The following is a 26,710-nucleotide window of genomic DNA, read 5'->3' on the forward strand; positions in this document are numbered from 1 at the left end:
TTATTTTCCCTTGAAGACTTATGTGGTGGCCATGTGGGAGTATCAGCCCAGATTTTTCTTTTTTTTTTTGAAAGAGAGGGGTGGGGAAGCACAAGCAAGGGGGAGCAGGAGAGGGAGAAGCAGGCTCCCCACTGAGCAGGGAGCCTGACGCGGGGCTCGATCCCAGGACCCTGGGATTATGATCTGAACTGAAGGCAGACTCTTTATCGACTGAGTCACCCAGGCGCCCCCAGCCCAGACCTTTGAAAGCAGCTCACCTATGGTACTTTGTCACAGCAATGGCCATATCAGTGCTAGGCAGGGCCCTTCCAGTCTCTGTGTTGGCTGCCTGGAGGCACGGCCTGTGCTCTACTTCAAGGTCCTGTGTTCGACTTTGCATCTTTGAATTTAGTATCTTTCCTCAAAAGCCTATCCATAGTATTTGGCTTCTTCCAGCTCTTTTGTCCTGGACCTGTTCACCTTGTCACTCCTCAACTCTGCATATGATGCCCTCTTCTCCTTCCCCCTCCCCTTTCCCCACATACCCTGTCTGATTCCTGATCTTTTCACTCACGGTACATTGCTTCACTGGAGAGTAACCTTTGTCCCCAAATCCACAAATACAAAGCTAAGAAATGTATCTGTCTAGTCTTCTGAGGAAGGACATTTCTTAAGGTCTTTGTATGCTTCCTCATGCATTGGAGGTTGCGGCAAGGTTAAATGGCTGAAACTAGTGAAGGAACATGTTTCAAGAAAGTTCGTATAATTTCATTACATAAATGTGGATTTGGTAATCTGGCACCTACCACAGTAATTAAAGCATTTCCTACAGTGAAGGCTTTTGAGAAAATACTATGCAAGAAGTAGCCCCACAAAAACCTTTTTTAATTCAGAAAATTGATTCCATGCTCACGAAGTCAGCATTTTCTCTCAGCAGGCACCACAACTAATGACATTAATGAGACCAGTGCCATATTTTAAAAAAAAGAAAGAAAAAAAATGGCAAAACGGAGAATTTTAAAAGGAAGTTATTTCTAGTGGTCTGTTTGAACATTGTAATTAACCAAGAAAAAAACAACAATTTTAATTGTGGTTTTTAGTACTCTATTACCAATGCATCAAATGACTTTAAGTCATTTGATGAGTGCTTATGTTAACGTATAAAATGAGTATAGTGTAGTATAAAATGAGTGCTTGTGTTAAAGTGGGAGAGCCATCAGTCTACAGGACAAAGCCTCGTATTTAGTTGATAGTATCCAATACCTGAATGAATCTTACCATGGTTTAGATGATGCCTTTTGGATTTGTTACTTTAACAAAAGGGTTTTTTTTTTTTTTTAATATTACAGAGGGGAACAAACACTAAATTGCCTAATGAATGAAGTTTAAACAGTAAATAGCTTGAAATTACTTACTTTTGTTGGTGGTGATATGCTTTGGCAGCCCTAGCACATCTCATCAGCTTTGTTATCCTTTACAAGGAGCCTTATAATTTGTATTATGTAAAATAACAGTTCTCAGAAAAGAGGAGAGCCATAACCAATGTTGAACTACTTACAAAGCAAGCTTATCACAAATTGCTGGTGTCACCTTGGTGATTTTAGTTGGAAAGCTGGACTTTCTAAGGACACTGGTTCACAGCTGTGCTTTCCTTTTTCTGTCTTCTATATCAAGTTTTTTTGTTCTGTTGTATTTTAAAAGTGTGTGTCTCCGTATGCACGTATAAATATTCAGCAAATGGTGGGTTGATGCCTGTGTAAGAAAATGTTCGCACCCAGCTCCAAAAATTCTAAAGTTCAGTATGTCATAGGGAATTTAGGGAATTGGTGGGAGAATGTGACCAATTGAATATTTTTTTCCTAAATCACTTGAAAATCATTGTTATACTTTTTTTTCTTAATATATGGATAATTTATGCCCTGTACATTGGAATACACCTTGCAGCCTTAAGGAATGGGTTAGGGTATAATAAAAAAAAAAAAAAAAAAGTACGCCACCGACTTTATAAATGAAAATTCTAAATACAGATAACTATATATCCCTATCTTTAACATATTTGTATATTTTTTCTAGTGGCTCTTATGACAAGGAACACTTACTATTTTCCTTGTAGTTAAGTTTTTGTTTTGTTTAGTTTTTTAATTTGTAAACATTCAAAACCTCAGTCATCTTGACTCCACTGATGTCTCCCCTTTCTTCACTAATCATTAATATATGGTGTTTGATGAATTAAATATAAAGTTCTTTTCTGGTTCTTTAAACTTTTGTACTTTAAATAATATAAGCACATAGGTTTTAAAAGTTAAGTCATATTACCTCTAATAATAGCAAAAGGCAATTTCTGTTCTAATTCATTCTAAACCCTCCAGTCTATTATCTGAGATAACCGCTTTAATCATTTTTTGCTGTTTCTTTTGTAGCTAACCACATATGGTTATATTACTACTTCTTGATTTCATAGTTTTAGATATTACCAGTTACTGATGTACTGCTACAAAAGATGTAGCTCTCCTGTGTTGCTACCCCCATCCCTCTTCACTTTCCTTTTCCCATTTTTATAACATTATTCATATCTAAGTCATCAATCTAAGTCATCAGTGTAATGTGATTATATTTCTTATGTAATTTGTTATACCTCAAATAAATAATTAACTTATATCTTTGTTTTCTATGTATTATAGCTAATTCATCCCCAGACTGTCCCACTGAGCTATATATATTCTCAGTATGTTCAACCTCCTTGGATAATTTGTCTCATTTTTTGTCTTGGCAACCAGAAGCTGCTTCATGCCCTTCATCTCTCTGTTTCATTCAAAATTGGTTGCGGTCTTGGCCTACTGAACTATCATGGGAATTCTCTCTGCCTTTCATCTATGCTAGATTTCCTGTTTCCTAGATTTCCTATATTCTTTTTCAGTTTTCATCTTCATTTTGGTGAGGTATGCCCTCTAGTAACTTCCAGAGAAAAGTACATTTTTTGAGATATCTGAAAATGTCTTAATTGTACTCAACAATTTGATAGTTTCACTGGATATAGAATTCTAGGAAAATTCCACTTTCCCTCAGAATGTGGATAAAAGCTTATATTCTGAGGGGGGCCTGGGTTGCTCAGTCAGTTAAGTGTCCAACTCTTGATCCCAGCTCAGGTCTTGATCTCAGGGCCGTGAGATCGAGCCCCACATTGGGCTCCATGCTGGACTGGGAGCCTACTTCAAAAAATAAATAAATAAATAAAAGCTTATAACTGTAAAACCCGATGACTTGGGTTCATATCAGCTGTGTGGCTTGGGCAAGTCACATAACCTCTCTCTGTGCCTGTTTCCTCATCTAAAAGTTGAGTGTAATAATCTTTCCTACCTCTAGAGTTGAGAAGATTGAGTAACACAAGTAAAGCACTTAGAACAGTGCCTAGCCCTTTTTCCCTTTCTCTGAAAACCTTAATGATATTCTCTTGACCCCAGTATCCTGAAATTTCATGGTACTATGCTTTAGTGTAGGCCTTTTTAAATATTATTATGCTGGGTTCTTAGAAATCTTTTTAAATCTGGAAACTCATTGTTCTTAAGTTCAGAGAAGTTTTTTTTTAATTTCTTAGATAACTTTCTTCCCTCTAGTTTCTCTATTCTCTTTCTGTAGTTGCATGTTATTTGTTATTTAAATAGTATTAGAGCTCACAGGATTGATTTTTATCTCTATAATCTTTTTTTCCTCATTTCCTTTTTTTTTGTCTTTCTGTTCTACTTTGAGATACTTCAATTTGATCTTCTAACCCTCTTATTTGAATCTTCTGTTTTAACTCTCATTTTTAAAATTTTCAAGTCCCTTCATAAATGTCTGTGTTTTAAATTATTACTATTATATAGTTTCCTGTTTTTCATAGGTTTCATTCTTTTCTATCTCAAAATACTATATTTTGAAATTTTCTCTGCCTTGTTTATACAGGAAATGGTGTTCTCAGAAATACTTTTTCCATTTTTTTTTTTTAAGTCTCTTTCTTTTTAGAAGCTTTCCCCAAACGTCTGGTGATCCTTCACTGCTCCTTTCATTTTTAAGATGAAAGTATTAACAGTTGCCTGGAAACTGTATACACGGGTAACTTAACGTAGGTTATCCAACAAGGACTGGACCATTTTTCAAAGCCCCCATGGATATTAGTATCTGTAGGTCTTTTGTTCTTAAGCAGGTCAGTTTGACAGTGAACAATCTTTCAGTCTTCTACTTTGGGATAGGAGTGTGTATATTTGGAGGGTGGGGGGGTAGTGGCTGTACACAGGTCTAAGCCTGTGGTTCTAAGCCACCTTGAGGAAGGAAGGTCTTTATTTTAACATGTTTATTTAACATATAAACTTTACATTTAATCCTCCTGTTTAAGTACGGTGCTTGATTTTGACCTGAGCTATGAGTGTGGTATCCAAAATCTCCAAAGAGTTGGGGTGGGGGGTTGGATAATTTTCTTGGTCAAGGATATCTAGGGTCAGACTGCCTCAGCAAAGGTTCATCCAGTCCTTTTGTCTGCTCCAGCATACACCCTTGCCTTCAAAGATGTTTCCTTTTCTTAAAATTTTTCCTGGTGTTTCCTTTTCCGAAAACTTTCTTGGGAACACTTTGGTAGGCATATCAGCTTTCTTCTTACTGGCTTGCCTTGTTGCAGGCTTGGCGTATCAGTTCAGGTCAAAAAGCAAATACCAGAAAGGATTAGATGTGCAAGAAATTTATTGGGAAACTACCTCTGAGTGAAAGTGCAAGGGGAAGGAGCCAGAGGAGGCTGGGAAAACCATCACAGGTTACACAGGTCTGACTTTTTTGGAGGAGAAAGGGTAAGAAAAATCTTAGACTAAGGTGCAGTTCCAAGAAAGTTTTGGTGAGGCCTATTGGGAGTCCTCAAGCCAGTGTTGGCCATCAGAGTCCTGTATCTCATAGAAATGAGCCTGCCTTAGTATTCCTGCTGCTTTTAGTCACTGGCTGAGAGTAGCCTGTGAGAAAAGCATGGTGTTGGTGGGATCACAGTGATGGATTCCTAGTGCTACACTTGGGATTGTCAGTTGTTCACAATTCCCATGGTCAGAGATTGGGAGTCTCATCTTAATGGCTTCCACATTTGGATTTCAGCTTTCTCTGATCTGCTAACTTTGCCCATTAATTTCTACCATCCAAGATTTTGTTGCCCTATCTAATGTGCTCCTGCCTCTTCTCATTCTCTTTATCTTTGTGGGTCTATGCCTTTTTAATGCCTTACTGAAGTATTAGTTGGGCTTCAAGAGGTAGCAGAGACATGCATGCGTTTAGACCACCATGTTTAAGTGGAATTATTGGTTTACTTATTCACATTTGAATTATGATTCCCTAAATCATATGTACTATATATTTGTTTTATGAATCTCTGGTTACCCTCTCCTACAATATAACCCTCTCTGGTCACATAATTATCACCATTTGGAATTTTCTGGGAGCGACAGGAGCTAGGATGAAGACTTAAGCAGGGGCCAGTTCACTGTGGATCTCATTCTTCATTATGCAGAAGAATTGTGGGAGAGAGGGTGAGGGTGATGGTTATTAAAAGCACTGATTGATCTTTGGGCCCCTTCCTCAGTCCAATCTAGTAGGTCTGGGGTGTGGGCCGGGAGCCTGTTTTTAAAAATAAGTACTGTAGTGATTCTGAAAAGCTCCAAATGGGCCAATAAGCCACATCTAAGGGGAATAGGGTTTGAGTGTGGGAAAATATAGTCAGATATGATTGACTTTTCATTTTAGAAAGAGCTCTTTGACCATAGTTATGAGGATGAGATTTGAGGGCTTTTGCCATAATCTAAACAAGATAAATGATGGCCTCAACTAACTCCCACGTGGCAATTGGAATGGACCAAAAAAAAAAAAAGAAAGATTCATGAAGTCTTAAAGACTTCAGATAGAATAGATAACCTGATTAGTTTTGAATATCTTCTTTGTGGGAGGTTTGTCTGTCTCCTCCCTCCCCCCCCATTTATTTCTATCAGTGTATTTTTTTCAGCTCTTTTTTCTCTTTTATCCTTATGGTACTCCCATTATGCATATGTCAGTGTGTTAATTGGTGTCCCACATTTCTCTGAGGCTCTGTTTATGCTTGCTTCTTTTTTTCTCTGTGTTCTTCAGATTGCCTAATCCCTGTCAACAGATCTTCAAGTTTGGTGATCCTTCTGCTGGTTCAGTTATACTTTTGAGCCTTTCTAGTGAATTTTTCATCTTGGTTATTGTCCTTTTAACCCCAGAATATACAGTTTGCTCTTTTCTATAATTTCTCTTGTTGATACTCTCTTTTTGAGATGTTGTCATACCTTCCTTTAATTCTTTCAGCATGAATCTCCTTTAGTTCTATGAATACATTTATAATAGCTGCTTTAAAGTCTTCCCTGCTAAGTCCAACATCTTGGCCCCCTCAAAGGCAGTTTCTATTTTCTATACTTTTTTAAACCTGTATAAGTATCACACTTCCCTGTTTTTTGAATGTCTCCTTTTTGTCATAGCAGCTCTGGATATTGACCCCTCTCCCGCAGTCCAGGGCTTGTTCTTGTTTGCTTATTGGTTTAGTGATTTGCTGGACTAGTTCACTGTAACCTCTTATATCTCTCTCCAGCAGACTTGGGCATGACCACTACCTTACTGACAGTCAAGAATGACTGTGGCTCTATCTGAGCTCTCTTTGATGGTCTCTTCTCCTGATTTCCCATTAAGATGATCTACCTCTATTGGTATCACCCGGTACTAATTGCTAGCTGATACTGTTTTTGACAATGCCCTATGGTATAAATTGCTCCATAGTCTGATGCAATTCAAGTCTAGCCCCTCGTCAGGGGCAGTGTTTGTTAGTCTCTTAAGCTTGCTGTATTCTCCTCTAAGCAGAATCTCTGTACTGTGGAGCAAGAGCCGGGGGAATGGGGAATTCACTCCTCACTAGTTGCTCCACCCAGATCCTCCCTATAGAGCAGATCTTTGTGTGTTGGAGGGGGAAAGGCATGAACTGGTGCCCCCTCCTGGCTGCTACTAGCATTCAATATGGATCTTTCACACCCCAGGTCAGGGAGGGATGACATCTGCCACTGTTCACCAGGTGCTAAATGTACTTGGACAAGGTCTTCTGCTGAGGAAGTTGAAAGAGATAGGAGCTACCACTTAGCTGCCAAGCCCAACTCTGTAGCTCTCTTGCAGCACAGAGCAGTGGGACTACACTCTTTACTAGCTGCCCAACCTGGGTAATCTATACTTAGCTGGATTTGGGTGTTGGGGAATGGGTGCTGCCGTCTGGCTTCTACCACCCACTCAACATAGGCCTTTCACAGGATGGACCTGTACAAAATGGGATCTCCCAGTGTTCACCAGCTGCAAAATCCATCCCAAATAGCTCTTCCACCTCAAGTTGCTGATCTGCCACTCAGCTGCTGGGCCCCTTAGAACAGTTCCAACACAAGGCAGAGCTGTGAGGGCACAGGTGCCATCCTTATCCTGAATGTCACAGCTTCCCGTTAGTTCTTAGTTTCTGTGGATTTTCTTAAGTGTTTCTCAATTTATTGTAAGCCCTTTGATTAGTCTTCAGAGACATTGGTTGTTAATTTTGACCAGCTAAATACCTCTCTGTCTGGGGGGAAGATTTCCCTGAACTTACACAGCCATTCCAGCAGCCCTGCCCAATCATTATATTTTTAATGATTCTGCACATAATGGCAAAGTAGTTTTTTTCAAAAATATAATCAGATGACTTGAATTGAAAGGACTAAACTAAGATTTTTTTGAAAAGTATTATGATCTCATTACTGAAAATTGCTCTGATTGCATTTTACTTTAATCGAGACCTTATATTTCAGTTTTGAGAAATAGCTTACCTATCAAGTTTATCTTCAGAATTGAGTAGTTGTAGACCTAAGAAGCAGTATAGTGGAGTGTGAAGAGCATAGGTACTGGGGCCAGACTGACTGGATTCAAATCCTTGCTCTACAGTTGAGTTCTGGTGGTGAGTTTCTTAACTGCTCTTGCTTCAGCTGCTTCATATATAAAATGGGTATCATTTGCCTCTTCTGGTTGCCGTGAGGGTTGAATGAATTGACAGATCTCAAATCAAGCCTGACTCAAAGTACTCATCAGATGTTTGTGTTGGACAAGTCAAGGGCAAATAATCATCTCATCCTCATATTATCAAGGCTAATAATATTTCTGTCTATAGCCAGAGGTCTTGGTGATATTATTTGTCTAAATAGCTTTAAGATCTTTAGTGTCCTCTAGTTCCTCTTTTTCCCCACTAGAGGAAAAAATTAGATCTTGTCTTCTACTCCACTTCTTTTGGAGTTGTGCTCATTTAACCTAATGAAGTTCTAGTACATACACTATGCAGTGACATAGAAATGTTAGGCATATATTACATTTGTGTAAAGCTAGTGCATTTAATAGTGAGAGTACCTTGAAGTTTCCCATTTTAAGTCATGGTAATACAATATGCAGAATAACATTACCACCCAGTTATCTACACGTAGATGTCATTTTTTTTTTTTTTGGTCATATTCTTTTTTTTAAAGATTTTATTTATTTGAGAGAGAGAGAGAGAGAATGACAGAGAGAGAGCATGAGAGGGGGGGGAGGGTCAGAGGGAGAAGCAGACTCCCTGATGAGCAGGGAGCCTGATGCAGGACTTGATCCTGGGACTCCAGGATCATGCCCTGAGCTGAAGGCAGTCGCTTAACCAGCTGAGCCACCCCGGTGTCCTTTTTTGGTCATATTCTGAAAACACTTCAGTCAGTATGGAGATACTACCTGGAATAGAGTGCCTCAACTTTAGGACATCTTCCAATAAGGTATAGGGCAGCAGAAAGATTGCTTGTTGGGAGCCAGAGGCTGAGTTCATCTTCCAGTTGTGCAGTGAACTAGCTGCGTAACTGGGCATGTCAGTTGCTTTTCTAGGAGCTCATTTTTCTTATGAGTAAAATGTGAGGATAGAGAGGAGCACGTGACATTGGTTCTCTTACTGTCCTTCCCATTTCTAACTCTCTCTGGTTCCATGATACATATACTTTGATGTGAGACAGAAGATGTAATAGACATTGGTTGAGTGGAGTTCTGTGTGGCTGGTGCTGCCATCCAGCAGGGTGGCCGGGAATGAAAATCACCAGCAATAATACAGTTGGGCAAATGATGAGATACTGAGGTCTGTCTGGGGGTGTGGAAGAATGTTGTTAGATCAGAGCAGGGTATGCCTGCGTCAGCTGGGGAGATTGTCAGGGAGAACACTGAGGCAAAGTGTGAGTGAAATTTTGTTGAGTGAGAGGCGGGAGTTACAAGCAGAGAAGGAAGCACATGGAGTGTCAAACAGGAAGCAGCATTTTCAAGAGCATAGAGAGCATGGGCGAAGAGGGGAGGGTTGCAGACACTGCAGGTAGCTCAGGATGGGGGTGTCGGGGAAGATGATGGATGAAACTGGAAAGAAATGTAATATGTGTGACATCCCCCTCCAAAAAAAGCAAACCTAACTTACTTGACTAAGAAGCAAGAAAACTTGGTTCCATTTTCAATTATGTTCCTAAATAGCTCTGTGGACCCAGTTAAGTTGTTGGCCTTAAAATCATTTTTGGAAGGCTTCCAAAGCCAAACTGAGGGATCATAATGTCTTTGGTGTATGGAGTGCAGAGCAATGAAGGTTTCTGGAGTGATGTGATAATACCTGTTTTAGAGTGAAACTATGATGACAATTTAATGAGTAGAATGAAAAGAAGGAACTAGAGGCAAAGAAACCCATTAAAAGACCCAGACAAGAATCCATGAGGGCTGAAACTAGGGTAAGTGCAGGAAGGGGCAGATCATTTTGACAGGTGTTGCAGAAATAGAATGAAGAGGTTTTGGCAGCTGCGTGTCGGAAGTGGCTGAGAGGTAGTAGTTGACGTGAGGACGAGTCCAAGGGCTGTCTGGAAGAATAATGATGCTGGTAGTCAGTAGGCCGCATACATCTGGCTGTGTGAATTCTGCTTCCCCCTTTTTTTTCTTTAAACCAGTGTTATCATTAGATACTTTGAATACCTCTGTTTTACTTCTTCTCCCAAATAATCCTGTGGTCAAGTTCAGATTCAGTTTTGTATAAGCTATATTACATGATTTTCCCAAAAAATTGTAGATTAAAAACTGCAAAGTAAAAGTAAGTTTAGAACTGCATAGAGGGGGCACCTGGGTGGCTCAGATGGTTAAGCGTCTGTCTTTGGCTCAGGTCATGATCCCAGGGTCCTGGGATCGAGCCCCACATTGGGCTCCTGGCTCAGCGGGGAGCCTGCTTCTCCTTCTGCCCCTGCTCATGCTCTCTCTCTCTCTCTGTATCTCTGTGTCTCAAATGAATAAATCTTTAAAAAAAAAAAAAAAAAAGAACTGCATAGCAGTGTGGTTTAGTAATTGCATGTTCACACTGCCAACTTCTTGTCCTCAAACTTGGTTTGATTGACAAACTTGTAAAGGTAGGAAAAAATTATTTCCACCAAAGATGGTCAAAGGGAAAGGACACAGAACTTACTGTGCACATGCTCTGTGTTACACACCATGGCAAGCACTTCTCCATACTTTATTAACCATCCAAGGCTAACTTAAACTCCATATGAGAGCTATTCTCTTACTCTTTCAATTTTTTTTTAAATTTTGTTTTATTATGTTAGTCACCATACAATACATCATTAGTTTTTGATGTAGTGATCCACGATTCATTGTTTTCGTAGAGATGAGGAAACTGATGTTTGGGGTTATGCAACTATTAAGTGATGGAGACAAGATTTAAAGGTGGACCTTTTGGGGGCACCTGGGTGGCTCGTCAGTTAATCAAGACCAACTCTCGATTTCAGCTTGGGTCATGATCTCAGGGTCGTGAGATTGAGCCCTGCATTGGGCTCTGCGATGGGTGGGAAGCCTGCTTAAGATTCTCTCTCTCCAGGGCGCCTGGGTGGCTCAGTTGGTTAAGCATCTGCCTTCGGCTCAGGTCATGATCCTGGGGTCCTGAGATTGAGCCCCACATCAGGCTCCCTGCCTCTCCCTCTGCCTCTTCCCCTTCCCCCCAGCTTGTGCTTTCTCTCGCTCACTATAGTCTCTCTCTCCCTCAAATAAAATCTTTAAAAAAAAAAAAAAAAACTCTTTCCCTCTGCCCCTCCCCCTGCTCGTGTGTGCACACATGGTCTCTCTCTCTCTTTTAAAAAAAAGTTAGGCCTTTTGACTACAAATCTGTTGCTCTATTATATCATTACCACCTCCCTGTAGAAGAGTGTTAGCATTTGGAAAGACAAGTGCCAGATCTGTGGAAATAGGGTGACCAACCATATCGGTTTGCTTGGGATTGAGGGCAGGTTCTCAGGATACAGAACCTTCAGTGCTACAACTGGAAAGTCCCAGGCAAACCAGGATGAGTTGGTACCCTTCTGGAAAAGTCACTTCTGTGAAATAAACCTTTATGTAGAATGACCTAAATAAGATCTTGATTGTTTTTGTTTCCCATAATATTGAGACCTCAATTAGGTCTCTTGTTACTACTAAGTGCCAAATGGATTCTTAAGTGAAGAGGAGGGTTTAAGGCCCTGCCTGACTTCCTTCTACTTGTTCTTACTGGCTCTGAACATCCTCCCTTGCCAGGGTTGCACTCAACTATGTGTGAATCAGATGCTAGAAGCCTCTGCCTCCATCTGAATTTCTAAGGGAACTTATGTTTTACCCAGTCCAAGATTTGATGAAATGACAAAAGAGCTGTTAAGAAAAAAGCCAAAGAAGGCAGGTTGATTATAAACGTACATTCCTTAAAGAGTAAGGAAATACATATCCTGGCATTCAGCCTACAACAAATGGGGAAAACGCTTAGCATAAATATATAAGATACATCTATTTTGTGTGGGTAAACATACTCTAATTAATAAAGAATTTATATTGTTTTGATATCAAGATGGGAAATAGGAAATTGGACCAGATGGAATCCAAGGGAACTTTCTGTAAATTTTCATGCTTTCCACAGAGTAAAGTGCTAGGTTTGGAGTAGAAGCTAAAATGATATGGGGAATATTACTTACTTTTTTTTTATCTAGTAATGGTTATCTTCAAATCGTGCCCATTATTATCCCACCATCCTCAATAGTGCCCATTGTAAGGAGGCACTAGCTTCTATGGCTTTCCAGTTTCACCAGTGCTCTTGTGGCCTCCAGAAGCTGGGCTACATGATTACCTGTCATGATCTTGATCCTTGGACCATCACTGTCTAGGTCAATCTCTTAGGCTTTTGTGCTTCCCTTAAATCTTACTGCAAAACCTTTTGGGGCAGAGTATCTTGTCACATTAACAGATTTATAAAATGGTCTCTGATCCCAAATTAGTTAAAAATTTCTGATCTAGATAGCTGCCACATTTTCAGCTACTTAAGTATGCTACCTCCTGGTTTTGTAGAAAATATTAAATGAAGACAGATTGTTCTAAGGGTACAGCAGTGTATTAATTTATTTAAAATTTTACTTTAAAAAGGAGAAATATGGCCTTTTCAGAACTCCCTATGTTTCCCTTAGTCCACAATTTCACTGTGTACAAAAAGTATTCCTCTACCTGCAGCCACTTTCCACAACCGTCAGCAATTCTACTTTGAAACAAAAAAATTTCTACTACTCTTTGAAGCTTCTTGATTAGCTTTTTTAAAAAAATTAAAACTATAAGGCAAGATTCTTATATTACATACACCTCTTAGCCATTTGAAGCTATTCATATCAATCTGGATTTTGGCAGTGGCCCAACAAAATAAATAAATCATTTGGTGGTTGAGGCTGTGAGTCTGCAGGGCTCTCCATAATCCCTGATTTCAAGTTGTTATTTATCAAAACAGTTAGCTTACTGTTTTTATTGATCCTTTTCACAAGGAGTACATACATCAGTACTTAGGTTTTACTATAAATTTGGTGTTTTCCTATTTTTATGAGATGTGTTGATAAAAGGATTCTGCTGGATGGGGAAACCCATATTTAAAAAAACAAAACTGATAAAACAAATTCACTATGCCACAGAGAATCTTGGCCTCAGTAATTCTTTTATTTATGTATTAGCACAGACTACAAATTGCTTTCTGGGGAAACGTTTGGTCTTGCTGGCGGTGTTTCCTGGGCTGGTCCTGTCCTGGAGGAAGGAGGGGTGAGGGGAAGTCAGTAGTAAGGAAGCCTATCCTGGCCCATATGTTTGTTGAACTCCTCAGCTATCAGTAAGTAAATAAAAATAGAAGGTAATGATAGGTAACATAATTAGGAGTATAAAATACAGGTATGTGGATAACATTTTTTGACTGAGACATATTAGTTGAATTCCTGTCTTATTGCAGGAACTTTCTTTGTAAACTTTATTGAATAAAAATTTATGCATCATAAAATGAACCCATTTAAGTGTTCGGTCCATTGGCTTTTAACAAATATATACACTGTCATTCCACAAAGTTCCTTCATGCTCCTAACGGGTATGTTTTTTAAGGTTCTAATGTTGAAAAGTAAGTGAGGCATAAACTGATATTTGTCTGATTTTCTTTTATAAAATTAGGGGTACCATTTTGAAATAGGTGTCTGATTTTTTATAATAGTAAAATGCCCCATCTTCCCACCTTTTTGCAAAGCTTTTTGGTTTATACTTCCCAAAAGGAAAAACAACAGAGAAATTGTACCTTCTATAAATGTTTAAAATACTGTATTTCTGTCTTTGTAATGTACAAAATATCTGAAGGGTCATTTATTTACTTGAGAAAATCTCTAATACTGGAACTTTATTTGGTTTGGATTTCAGTAACCTCTGCCTTTTCCTTTTATCCGTATAATTAACATCTTACTAGTTGAGTGCAAAACAGATTTTCACCAAATCCATGGTTGAGTAACTCCTTGAATAGAAGATTCAGTTATATTTTCTAAGAGACAGATAATTTGGTTTCTGTTTAACCTAATGTTGGCTCTTATCCACAAATGGCTTTTTAAGCAAATGCTCTTCTTTCAGGATTTTAACATCTCAGAAGATAAATATTAGTAAAGATCATTGAATTGGTCACCTATAATCTTTATTAATATCTAATTAGTAAGTTCAGTGATTTATAGTACTTCAGTATTGATTAGGAATGACCTGGAGTTTTTTAAAATATAAGTCCCTAGAAAATAAATGGCACTTTCGATAATTATTTGCCAAACTCATCCTAATGAAGAGTGAGAGGGAAGACAAGTAGTTCTCAGAATAATTGGAGTTATTCTAATTTACAGCTGTTAGTTTTTTATAAATACAGTGTTGAATCGAGTTTAAAGTTGATATTCAACTGGGCAGGCTGCTTTAATGTATTTATCAGAACTGAAAATTCTTTGGGAAATATATTAACCAAAACCCCACTGATTTGTAAATGCTTAATGCAGTTAACATTGATTTCTAATACTTTTGCCTATTTAAGAAAAAATTTTGTATCAATCAACATTCTCAATTAATGGTATGCTGCTTCCTTTCTTTCTTCACCTGACAGATGAGATTTTTAGACCATAGGATCAAAAAAATATGGGCAAGAATTCAAAGACATTAGAAGCTGCTTGGATTTCTCTTTGTAAAAAAAGATAATAAAATGTATAAGGTGTAGTAAAATGTGTAAAAGATCAAAGAAATAATGAGTTTGCAGTTCATCCAGATTGGTGTGTGGGCTTGTCTGGGCCTCTGGTCATCCACTGGTTGAGAAGGTCAACTTTCCTGATTTATAGGAAGATAGCCTCATTAAAGCCAGCCTGACCTGTATTACTGCCAAAGGCAGCGGGGATCTTTAGTCATCGAGTTGATTATTATATAAAGGTGGAACTCAGCAACAGAATTTGACTTTGTTTCTATAATCCTTCTAAGATTCTGCTCGGATTCCCCTTTTGAAATATCATATGGTCATTAATTTTAGTACACCAAGGAAAAAACGTTGAGTCAATAATGACTTTCATTTACTTATTTTGTTATTAATATTGATTCAACTGAACACATTAATTCTTGTCCTAATTATTTCTATGACTAAATTAGAATATTCTTTATGTGTATTTGGAGCCCGGGCTCAGCTCTTAATAAATTTTGCTAACTATCAAGTTTCTAACACAACCCAGAAATTGGAAATAAATGACAGTATTTATGCATTTGTCAGGAAAAGAGCAGTGTCTAGTCTAATCATTGTTGGTGACCATGCAGGCTGACATAAACTGGTTCCGTAGCAGTCTTGAAGGCTTGTCACCCAAGTTAGTGTTCCCTCATTAGCACTGTTGTGGGATTGGATCTCACGTGAAAACTGTACAGCCCCAGGAGCCATGGTGGTGTGATAAAAAGAGCCCTAGACTTCCATTATTAGTCCTGCTTCCTTTACTTACTATTTGTGTGATTTCAGCAACTTCTTCATCTCACTGAACCCTGGGCCTCAGTTTCCTCCTCGGTAAAATGGGAATAGTATATTTATCTCACAGGACTATTATACTTATTAAACAAAGATTTATAGAGGGGCGCTTAAACTCTCAAATGTTGCATTGAATAGTCTAAGGTCATTCAGTAAATTTGGAAGTGTACAAAGGGCAGGAATGTACAGTAGATGTTGACCACTGTTTTTGTGTTTGGTAGATTAAACAAGATAAAATAATTTAAAACTACCAAATGAAGGACTTAGATTAACAATAGTGAAGGAATTCCAGATTGAAGTTGTTAAGTGATGGATTTGGATTATTAAAAGTAGAGTTTCCTTCTATGGAAATGTTTTTTTAAAAACACATCTGAGTTTAGAATCTTTTTTGAATGACTGGATGACCTTACAAGTATCTGTAGGAAATGCGGGAGAACTCACTGCTGAGAGAAGATAAGAATTAAAGTCAATTTAGCTAGAGCTACACCATTCCAGTTTGGTAGCCATTAGCCATGTTGTGGCTATGAGCCTTTGAAATATGGCTGGTCCAAATTTAGATGTGCCATAAATGTAAAACACGACCAGATCTCAAAGACTTAGTACAGAAAAGAAACATATTTATAATTTTAATATGATCATATGTTAAATATTACTTTGGATATATTAGATTGCATAAAATGTTATTAAAATAAATTTCGCTTATTTCTTTTTACTTTTTATAAATGTGGCTACTGGAAAATTTTAAATTAGGTATGTGGCTCATGTTATACTTCTGTTGGACAGTGCTGATCTAAAGAATAGCTCTGTGCAAGCTAACTCTTAAATTTAGATCCTTTTAAGTTTGGATATTGAGGTCAAGATTGCTACTCTAATACTAAGAATGTCAGAAATCGTTTCTTCAATCCTATTTGTAAATACCCAAATTAGTTTTGACCCATGGTCACATTAACTTGTTGCAGAACTGTGGTACTCTGAAAGTGGCATCCAACTTTTAAAAAATGGTGAGAAGAATTCTCCTATCACAAGAACAACTAGTAGTAGAATGGATAATACTTTCCAGGAAACTTCGTTTTATTTATTTTTTTAAGATGTTATTTTTAAGTAATCTCCTAACGTGGGGCTCGAACTCATGACCCCAAGATTAAGAGTCAGTCACATGCCTCACCGACTGAGCCAGCCAGACGCCCCAGGAAACTTCTTTTTAAAAGAGACCACCTGAAATGGTTTCCTTAACTCTCCCTTGCTTGAGGAACAGACTGGAGAGGTCGAGCCTGCAGGGCAGAGTTGCTTTACTGTTGGACGCCCAAAGTTCTTAGGAAACTGGTAGTGGTGGTGGTAGTACTCATATATAGCAGATTGATTTAATTTAAGTGTGTTTCTCCAGTCACGATCAGAAAACTAAATATTACTTTCCATATTATTAGTGCCCCTTTTAAAGGGAAATAAATGGATTATTATAGGCACATAGTTAAATATCAGGGCACTAAACATAGAAATAGATTATTTTTTAAACCTTTTAAATGTCAAAGATTACAAATACAAATACAAAATGAAAAGATACAAGGAACTGTGGAGAGAATTACCAGTTATTATGGACAAAGTACTTTAAAACAGCCATGGTAATTCCGTCAGGTCACTCACAGGAATGTTCTGTGCTAGTTATCTCAGAGCAGTTAATCACAACTTCAAATCATTATCACCTACTTTTGAATTCCTTGCCACTCTGCCTCATGAGTTGATTTGTAGGAAAATGCTATTTTTAGTTTGCTCTATCAGCAAGGACTTAATAGCACTTAATAAATACATCTTTAATTCATATTCACATCTAAAAACAAGCATTCTGAATTTAATACTCCTGGAATCCATAGTTTGAATGCTTATATAATGCATTTTGTTTTTCAAACCATGATTTTCCATTTGGGCTATTTAATATACCCATTTAATCAATATTTGAATTATGGAAAATGGTGCCATAATTATCCGAGATGTAAACCATCTTTTGCATCATTGCCTTTATAATTTCAAATATCTTTTTATGTTGTTAGTTTTGTGCTGCTCAGTGCTCTGCTTTTTAGTTCCTGAAATGCCAGATCCAGTGATGTTTAAATTGCTTTAGTCTTTGATGGGAGGGTCTGCGGCAATTCTGCCTTCATTTTGAGGGTGGGTAGATGATGAGAGACTAGGCCAGGAGCATGTTCAGCTGTATACCAAGCAGAAATGCGCAGGTCCGGTGGGAGGGGTCTTTAGAGCAGCTGCTTCTACTTGCAGTCCTTTGGTACAAGAGATGTGGCACATGACAAAGTGAGTGTGGAAGTTGCAACACACTGTAGTTACATGAAAGGGGCAAAATTAAAAACAAATGTTAAAATGGGTAATAAAACTCCTGAGCTTTTCATAAAAGCTGGAGGCAGAACATTCTTGAAGGAGGAGGGGGAAAAAAAAAAACTGTGCAGGTATCTGATTTATGTCTCCTGGCTTCAGCCTGGCTTTCTAGCACACTTGTCAAAAGCCTTCCTCGCACTTAGGACTTCTCTACACAAAACCCACACCTGATTCACACCTCTCCTCTCCTGCAGGACCTTCCCAAGCACTTTTGGAGCTGGAGACCATCTTTCATGTGCCTCTGACCTCTTCCTTTCCCACGAACACTGAGCCACCCTGCCCCTCAGCCCCGCAGTGTTACATTCTGCACACTCCTTCCATGCCCATTTTTTCTTTTTTTTTTTTAAGATTTATTTATTTATTTTAAGGAGAGAGCGTGAGCAAATGGGAGGAGGGGCAGAGGGAGAGGGAGAGAGAAAATCTCAAGCAGGCTCCCCGCTGAGCACAGAGCCTAATGCAGGGCTCCGTCTCAGGACCCTGAGATCATGACCTGAGCCAAAGAGCCACCGGCGCATTCTTTCATGGGAATCTTACCGCTGCCCCCTGAAGGCGATTGAGTAGACTCTGCAGGTCCTGCATCACCTATGACCTGCCCCATTTCATCTGCAGTAAGGAAGGCATTTGTAGAGGGTAACAGTCAGCCGGCAAGTGACAGACCCGGCACCGAGTTTCCAGCTGTAGATCCCATGGGCTTTTCATCACTGCCACTTACACAGTGTTCCCTTTAAAATAGCAAAAACAGAAAAATCAAACCTTCTTTGACTTTGCTGTTCCTTTCCTACAGCCAGATTCTTCTAATTTGATCATGTCTAAACCTGGCATGGCATTGTGGAAGGACTGCTGACTTTGGAGTTGGACAGGCCAAGGCTCAGACCTCCCGGTTGTGGTAGCTATGTGATCTTGAACACATTTCTAAGCCTTAGCTTCCTAACCTGTAAAGTATCTACCTCGCAGGGTTGTTGGCTCAGCAAGGATAATGACTCTATTAAGTACTTAGCCCAGTGAGAAACATGATAAATTTTAATCTGTTAGTACATAATTGTCTCCTGCATACCGACTTCAAACCTGACCTCTCCACAGAACTTGATCTTGCACAGAATGCTAATGGTATTTTCTGGCTGACTCTTACAGCCTTTTCTTAGCCTTTTCCAACTACTCATGCCTTAATTCCCTCTATTCCCTTGACTTTCTTAATATTGTATTATTGATTCTTCCTTTTCCGGTGGCTTCTCTTTTGTCTAATTTACTGACTTCTTTTCCTCATTCTACCCTTACATAAGTCTTCCGTGGTTCAATCTGCAGCAATTGCTCTTATTGACAAGGCTAAGTTGAATTAATAAATCAGAGAGGAAATAACATTATCTCTTTTGCTTCGTGTAGTACATCCTCAGCCTTGGCTCTTCATCTGTTTGCCTTCTACTTCCAAATATAAAAATGTCACATTAGATTTTATTCACCTGCAAACAGGTAAAACTCCAGCACTATTAACACAGGAAGGCTTTAGTTATCTTGTTTCATGTGGACATGGCAAGTGATACCTATGCCCAAAATGTGTTTGTACAATGATGACGATGATATGAACGGTCTTATTTTCCAAATAATATTCTGTAACTTATGCAATAGTCTTACCTACATTGTCTGAATTTGTTCTTCTGAGTAGTGTCCTGAATTATCAAAGTTTTATAGATGATGTAAAATAAATTTCTGACTTTGATGCTGGGTGGGAGCAGTGCCTTTACTGTGTAAATGATACTGTTTTTTGCCCTTTATTCCATATAATTTCCCTGGTGTGTATCTGTAAATGCTAGATTTTAGGCTAAAGAATAGACAACATATTCTTACCCAATTTAGGGAAGACTAAGAAAATGAGGTACAATTCAAAACAGCAAATTGAGTTGTTTATTACCAGATCAAGAAAGTTATAAATTTTGAGACTTGATTATAAGAGTTTGGGGAAAGTATTTGTGCTATTTACATTTCTTATTAATAAGAGCTGGGGCACCTGGCTGGCTCAGTCGGTAGAGCATGCAACTCTTGATCTCAGGGCCATGAGTTCAAGCCCCACGCTGGGCATAGAGCTTAATTACTTAAATAAATAAAAATAAGAGCTGACTCTGTAATATATATAGATAGATTTAGACTAGCAAAAAATGAAAAAGTTATATTGTCAAAGATTTTAAAGGGTAAAAAGTTAAGCTTAGCTTAAATGGGGGATTTCATCTCTTTAGTTAGAGAAGTCTTCATGTTACCATAGATCACATCCATTCATTCATCATTCACTCTGATTGTCTTTTGTTCTTACCTAACAAAGTATGTCCTGTGTTTGTTTTGCAGATCTAAAGCGGGAAGCCAGTATCTGTCATATGCTGAAACATCCCCACATTGTAGAGTTATTGGAGACATATAGCTCAGATGGAATGCTTTACATGGTTTTTGAATTGTGAGTGTACATTTTATTTTCTTAAGGGTTAAAGTTTTAAGCAGTGCTGGTTTGGGATAATGCTAACACTTTTAAAATTTAACAGTAGTTGTGAGCTCATCTGTTTAAAAAAAGTAACAAGAATAAAAGGATTATCTCATCTTAAGGTTCACAATGGCTAAGGAAGCAAAAGTTGGGCATATTTAGTTACCTTCGTTTTTAGTATACTTCAGAGAAGAGGCTGTAGAGAGAAAGAGTTCAGATGAATAGCAGGCCCCAAAATATAAAATTCTGACCATAGGAGTCTTATTGAAGAAGACTGAGTTCGGAGTAGAGGTCTCCATGTAGCAAGCCTCTCTGGCAACTAAAAACAAGTAATAACAGATTTGACTTCCTATTTTGATATAATTACCACATTGGCATATTAAGGAAATCCTGTAGATAACAGTGTATTTGATTTTAATAAGCCACTTGACATGTTTGCCATAGAATTTTTGTCATAAGATGGAGAAATGTGAGCTAAGGATAGTATAACTGGGTAGTTTGTAGCTAATGGGATGATTGTGTCCAAAGAGACTGTATAAAGCTTTATGGGATGGCATCCTATTCTTTAAAATTTTCTTCCATGACTTTGATTAGGGTCTCTCACAAGGTGGTAGTCGAGGCATTGGCCAGGACTGGAGTCATTTTAAGACTCCACTGGGGATGGATTTGCTTCCAAGCTCACTCACATGGTTGTTGGCAGCAGCCTATTGGACTGAGAGCCTTAGTTCCTCATGAGCCATTGGCCTAGGCTTCCCTGGGCTCCTTGTCACTGGGCCTCTCCATATGGAAGTCAGCCTTGTAACCTAATCTCAGAAATCATACACCATCACTTCTACCATATTCTGTTAGTTAGAACTAAGTCCCCAGATCCAGCCCACACGTAAGGGGAGAGGATTACACAAGGGTGTGAACACCAGGAGATATTGGTCATCCTTGGAAGCCGTGTAAGACGCTGCCCCCCCCCGGCCCCCTTCCCCCCCCCCACCATGGAGGGCTAGCTAATGCATTGAATATCTAGATCAAATTTTTAAAACATTTTACAAGTTTGTAGCAAAAGAGCTGAAACAAAGATGAAATTTAAGACCAGTCAATACAAACTCCTTCAGTTATATAAGTGCAAGATCACTATAAGCTTAGTTGTAACTGCTTATGTGAAAAAGATGTAAATGTTTTGAAAGGTAGTTGCTGCAGCAACTTTAAAAAAAGCGCTGAATGGAACCTTTGGCTACATTAATTAAAAATATATAGTATTTAGAACCAAGCCGACACTCCCACTGTATTATATACTACCCGTTCTCCCTAGAGTGTTCATAGTAAGCAGGACCCTGGTACGCTTCCCAAAGGCGATAACCAGAGTGGGAAAGAGCCTACAAATTTTGCCCTAGAGTCACAGCCTCACAAAAATTTTTGTTGACATACCTGCTAAAAGAATTTTGAAAACCATGTACCTCCTCACATACTTTTGAGTTGATATATAAAAACTTCTATTGTGAGGCTATCATTTTTAGTGTTCTGTGTATTCTTTTAAATATATTTTCCTCTGAACGGTAGATCAGCACCTTTATCTCATTCAATTTATGGAAAATGTCTGCTATCTGACCTAAATGGCAGAGCTAGTCGTCATTGTCAAGCCAGTCAGTCAAATCAGACTCACTGTCAGAGAAAAATCTGCCTTCATTTTTCAAACAAAATTAAAGTGTTAATAGACATCCCTGTGACAGTCATCTTACTATTGATTTTTAATTCTAAAATAGATAAGGCTTTGCCATGCATATATTATCTGGATGAAATAAAGTGGCTCTCCTCTTTCTTTCTGAAGCTCTGTTTTGCTCTTAAGTGTTTCTCTCAGGAGCTTTGCATTCCCTAGTTGTCTCTGAAGCTAGGCAGGTTTTTCAGGATGGGTGAGCAGTTCTCTTTTGAGATGGGCCCGTATGAGTGGAGATGTAAAAGGAAACTCACCAGACCATAGACTTGTTTTCAAACAGATCAAATTATGGCAAGTGAAGAAATGGACATTGATTGCCTTCAAAAGATCCTAATTCTCCTATCTCCTGGAAGGACTTTGGGTACTCCCAGAGATTCCCCAAGTCCCAGTTTGAAGACCAAGGAAGAGCTGTTGAAAAGACTGGGAAGCTTTAGTTACTCAAGAATCCACTTGTTTTCTTTTTCTGCCAAGAGAGTCCTCAGAACAAAGGCTGTGGTAAAACATACCGAAAGTCTTCAGTTTTTTAAAAGGGTGTCATATGTAAGAGGATTATATGTTTGTTCAGTGTAGGGTCAGGGGCTGTAACTGGAATCAACAAGCAGCAGGTAGATTCCACCTCTAAGCAAGGAAAGCCCCTGTAGCAATTAGACTAAGTCAGTGAATGAAGCAGGCTGTCTCACAGAGTATGCAGTTCCTCACTAGAAATGCTTGAGCTCAAGTTGGACCCATCCAAGGAGGCTAAAGATAAGGGTTTAATTTTGGACTAGAGAGGGCCTCTAGTGTCCCTTCCAATTTTAAGGTGTTATAATTCTTTTTTAATAACTTTCTCTGATTTACAATTTTATTCTTTATTCAAGAAACCTGTTTTTATCTGTATTTTTATTCACTGAGAAAACGAAAAAAAAAAAAAACAGTTTTATCATATATTCTCAAGTAATGAGCACAGAGAGCAAAATTTTAAGATTCACCTAAATTTCATCATGTTTGCTATTTGTTTCAAAGAGGTCTAAGTGACAGTACGGTAGAGAGATGATCTTTGGTGTTCTAAAACTTGAGTTACTATCCCAGCTCCATCACTTTTACTGATGATGTGACTTTGGCCATGTCTTCTAGCTTCTCTGAGCCAAGGTTTTTTGTTTTTTGTTTTTTGTTTTTTACCTTTAAAATCTTAGTAAGATTATCAGAACTAGATGTGAATTCACTTTGTAAAATGGTGAAGCACTCTACAACTGGAAGGTATTGTTTCCAGGGGATTTAGCAAGTTAGTTTTAGTCTCTCCTGTTAAATTATATGAGATTTTATAGAGCTAATTTTTTGTATGATTCAGTCGTGATTGAAATAATTCTTCAGTGGCTATATATGGAGATAAGACTTCATTAAAGTTGCATATCTACTGGTCACCTAATCTCAGTGTTAAACCAAATCACAAGGACGTGGCTTTATAATTTAATATTCTGAACTTTTTGTTTTCTAAAATTTCAGATAAAAAGAGAATAGTGTGAACCTCAGTGCACCTGTCACTGAACTTCAACAGTTATCAGCATTTTGCCATTCTTGTTCTGTGTGTCCTTTACTGTTATCTTTTCTTTTTTTCCTGGTGATTTCTTTTTTTTTTTTTTTTTTTAATTTTTTTTTTTTAAAGATTTTATTTATTTATTTGAGAGAGAGAAAGAATGAGAGACAGAGAGCATGAGAGGGAGGAGGGTCAGAGGGAGAAGCAGACTCCCTGCCAAGCAGGGAGCCCGATGTGGGACTCGATCCCGGCACTCCAGGATCATGACCTGAGCCGAAGGCAGTCGCTTAACCAACTGAGCCACCCAGGCGCCCCTCCTGGTGATTTCTAAAGCGATACCATTTCACCTATAAAATATTCCTGTTTAGATTTATAAAGAAGGACTTGAGGTATAGATATAGATAGATATCAATGCATAATAGTATAATCATACCTTGCAAAATCAACAATCATTCCTTAGTATTAGGTCACGTTCGGTTGATGTTCAGTTTTTCCCTAATTGAACATGATTATTGAACATGAATTTTTAAAAGATCTATTTCTAAATTTAGAATTATTTTATCAGCTCTGGGGATCTGGAAGTGGATTATGAATTCACAGTTAAAACAACTTAGTTATTTCTCAAAAGGGCCAGAAACAAAATAGAAATCTTTTGTATCGTTTTTTTATAAATTCACCTCAACAGTTGTCCTTGTTCACTTTTTTGTGTTCTCTTTGATCTCCTGGGTTTAAAACAAATGAATAAACAAAAGACCAATTTACTAGAAGATTTAAGGTCCTATGGCTCAAAGAGCAAAGCAAAGTAAGTTTGTGTGTGCCTCCACCTACTGGCTAGGTAAGAGATTGTCTCTACAGCTGCAATGTAGACAAAGCTGCTCCAGAATTAGTTCCATGTTTCTGGCAATAGATATAATGATCCCTGGTATTCAAGGGCTCATTGCTCAGGTGATGGGTTATCCGGACCCCTTTCCACAGTTTTCTGACCTGCCACCAATACAGAGTAGACAAAGGGAAAACAAATAAAATAAGGTCAGTTGACTTTGCAATTTTTGGCTACTTGGAAACAGCTCTGATAATTTTGATGAAGAAAAAGAAATCCATGACTTTCTTAATAGGTATCCACGTCTGCCTTTGCCACAGACTGTTATAACCAACTCTCCTTTTTTTCCCCTTAAGCCAGAGTCATGAAATTATATGGCCCGATCAGGTTGCTTATTATGTTAGAAAACCCATCCAACTAGTTGATACCCATTTAATTACAAGTAGTTTTAAGTTTAAAGCATATTCAAATACAGAGACTCACAGAAGTAGAGTTTTAGAGCCAGAAAAGATTAAAGCAGTAGTTTTCAAAACTTAACATTGAAAAATCCTGAGGAGAGCTTGTCAAACAAGCTTGTACCCAGGCACCACCCCTAGATACTCAGTTTCAACAACTGTGAGTCCCAAAGTGGGAGGTCAAGAGATGATTGGACCTTTAAAGTAGGGGCATTACTATTTAGAGACTAGGTTGTCATTTTCCCCCAACACACACAGTAGTTTGTTAGAAATTTGCATGTGTTTGCACTAGATCCATTGCTTTGGGATCCATTGCTTTGGGATTACACTTAAATTTGGACTTGTGTGCAGTAGTTTGCTGAAACATATTTAAAAATACAGGTTCGGTTTTGAAGATGGGGCTGTGTTGTGTCACCCCCACTTAAATTAAATGATTATTTCTAAGTAACACATCCGGGCTTGTCTTTAGTAGTGTCTGATACTTGAGTTAAGCTGTAAATCCTAAATTGGCTGGCCAAGGAATTTTAATTACCTTATTATAGAATGATTACATATACCACAGGGAGACTTTTGTAGTAATTAAATATGGATTTAAAATACATCTGACATGAAAACAATAGTTTGTATCTTTTAAAATAATATTAGCAGTTTGTATTTTTGAAGCTCACACAGAGATAGACTGATAGCTCTTTTATTTTTTTAATTTTATTTCTTTTTCTTTTCGGTCTGGTGTGTAAGCTTGGGGAAGGGAATATTTGTGGAATTCATTTATGCTGATAGAGTAGAATCAATTTCTACTTACTAGCAAACTTGCCAAGGAAAGGAAAGTATTTTTATGTGTAATGATAAAAATTGCTATTCATTCATTCATCACATATTTATCAAATGCCTACTTAAGTGCTGGATAATAGGAAATGGTTGGAAAATATCGTTTGGTCCTAGTAAACATCAGAAGCTTGATACTTAAGGTAATGCAGTAAGATATATGAGAGGATGTAGCTGGGTGCCTGTAAAGGCCTTTGATAAATACTAGTTGAAAGAAAAAAACTTCTATTATCATAAACTTTTAAAAAAATTTAAACATTTCCCTTAGCTAGCTTCACTATATTAAATGTTTAGCTTTAAGAACTATGTGTCGGGGGTCCCCAAGATGCACCCCCAGGTTTGATGATTGACTAAGAGGACTCCTAGGACTCAGCATCTAGTTGTAGTCACAACTGTGATTTATTGCAGCTCAAAGATTCTATAAAGCAAAACAGCAAAGAGAAAAGGTATATGAGTTGAAGTCCAGGGGCAGCCAGGCACAAGCTTCCAAGGGTCTTCTGCCAGCAACCAGTTGTGATAACACATGTGAAATGTTGCCAACCAGGGAAGCTCATTAGAGACTCAGCACCCAGGTTATTTATTGGGAGCTGGTCATGTAGGCACCCTCTGCCTGACACGTACCATCTTCCAGCCTCCCCAAGAGAAAGCAGGTGTTCGGGATAAATCATATTGTTTGCACAAACAGTGTAGACACAGTGAGCCATGCTTTCCAGTTAGGACAGGAGGAACCTGTCCAAGTTGCCAGATGCCAATCAAGAGCTAACTAGGTAGATAGGCCTTTCAAGCCCTTCAAAACCTTAGGCCTGCTATCTTAACTCTTTTCTGCACAAACAAAAAAAGAGATAAATGGAAGGGTTTTAAGTTGATACACTCCAGGATCTGCAAACAAAATATAATTACCTATAAAGAAAATTGTGGAGTACTTTTAACTGTAATTACTGTATCATTTTGACATCTATTAAGAGAAAAATGTAGGTGTCCCAATTTTTGTGTAAAACAAACCCTAGATTGAGATGCTACAGTGTAGAATAAATTTTAACCTTTGAATGCTACATTAGAAAACAAACTACATTTTGATGTATACTTATCTTAGAGATGAATTTGAAGTTGTCACTCTGGTAAATTTTTTTGTATGTAAAAGCTGATCTTCAACCACTAAAAATAATTTTGAAATAAGATTATATACAC

At 38.2% G+C, this 26,710-nt stretch overlaps 1 protein-coding gene across 13 annotated transcripts in view; it reads left to right on the top strand.

Moving 5' to 3' along the window:
• CASK (calcium/calmodulin dependent serine protein kinase) overlaps positions 1–26,710 on the top strand; it is a 343,515-nt gene that overhangs the window by 103,740 nt on the left and 213,065 nt on the right. For all 13 annotated transcript variants that reach the window (XM_078064623.1, XM_078064622.1, XM_078064628.1 and 10 more), the window contains exon 3: positions 20,075–20,180. In XM_078064623.1, coding sequence (XP_077920749.1) covers positions 20,075–20,180 — 106 coding nt within the window. The remainder of the gene's footprint in view (positions 1–20,074; positions 20,181–26,710) is intronic.

Source organism: Halichoerus grypus, chromosome X, assembly GCF_964656455.1.
Source record: "Halichoerus grypus chromosome X, mHalGry1.hap1.1, whole genome shotgun sequence".
Classification (NCBI taxonomy): Eukaryota; Metazoa; Chordata; class Mammalia; order Carnivora; family Phocidae; genus Halichoerus; species Halichoerus grypus.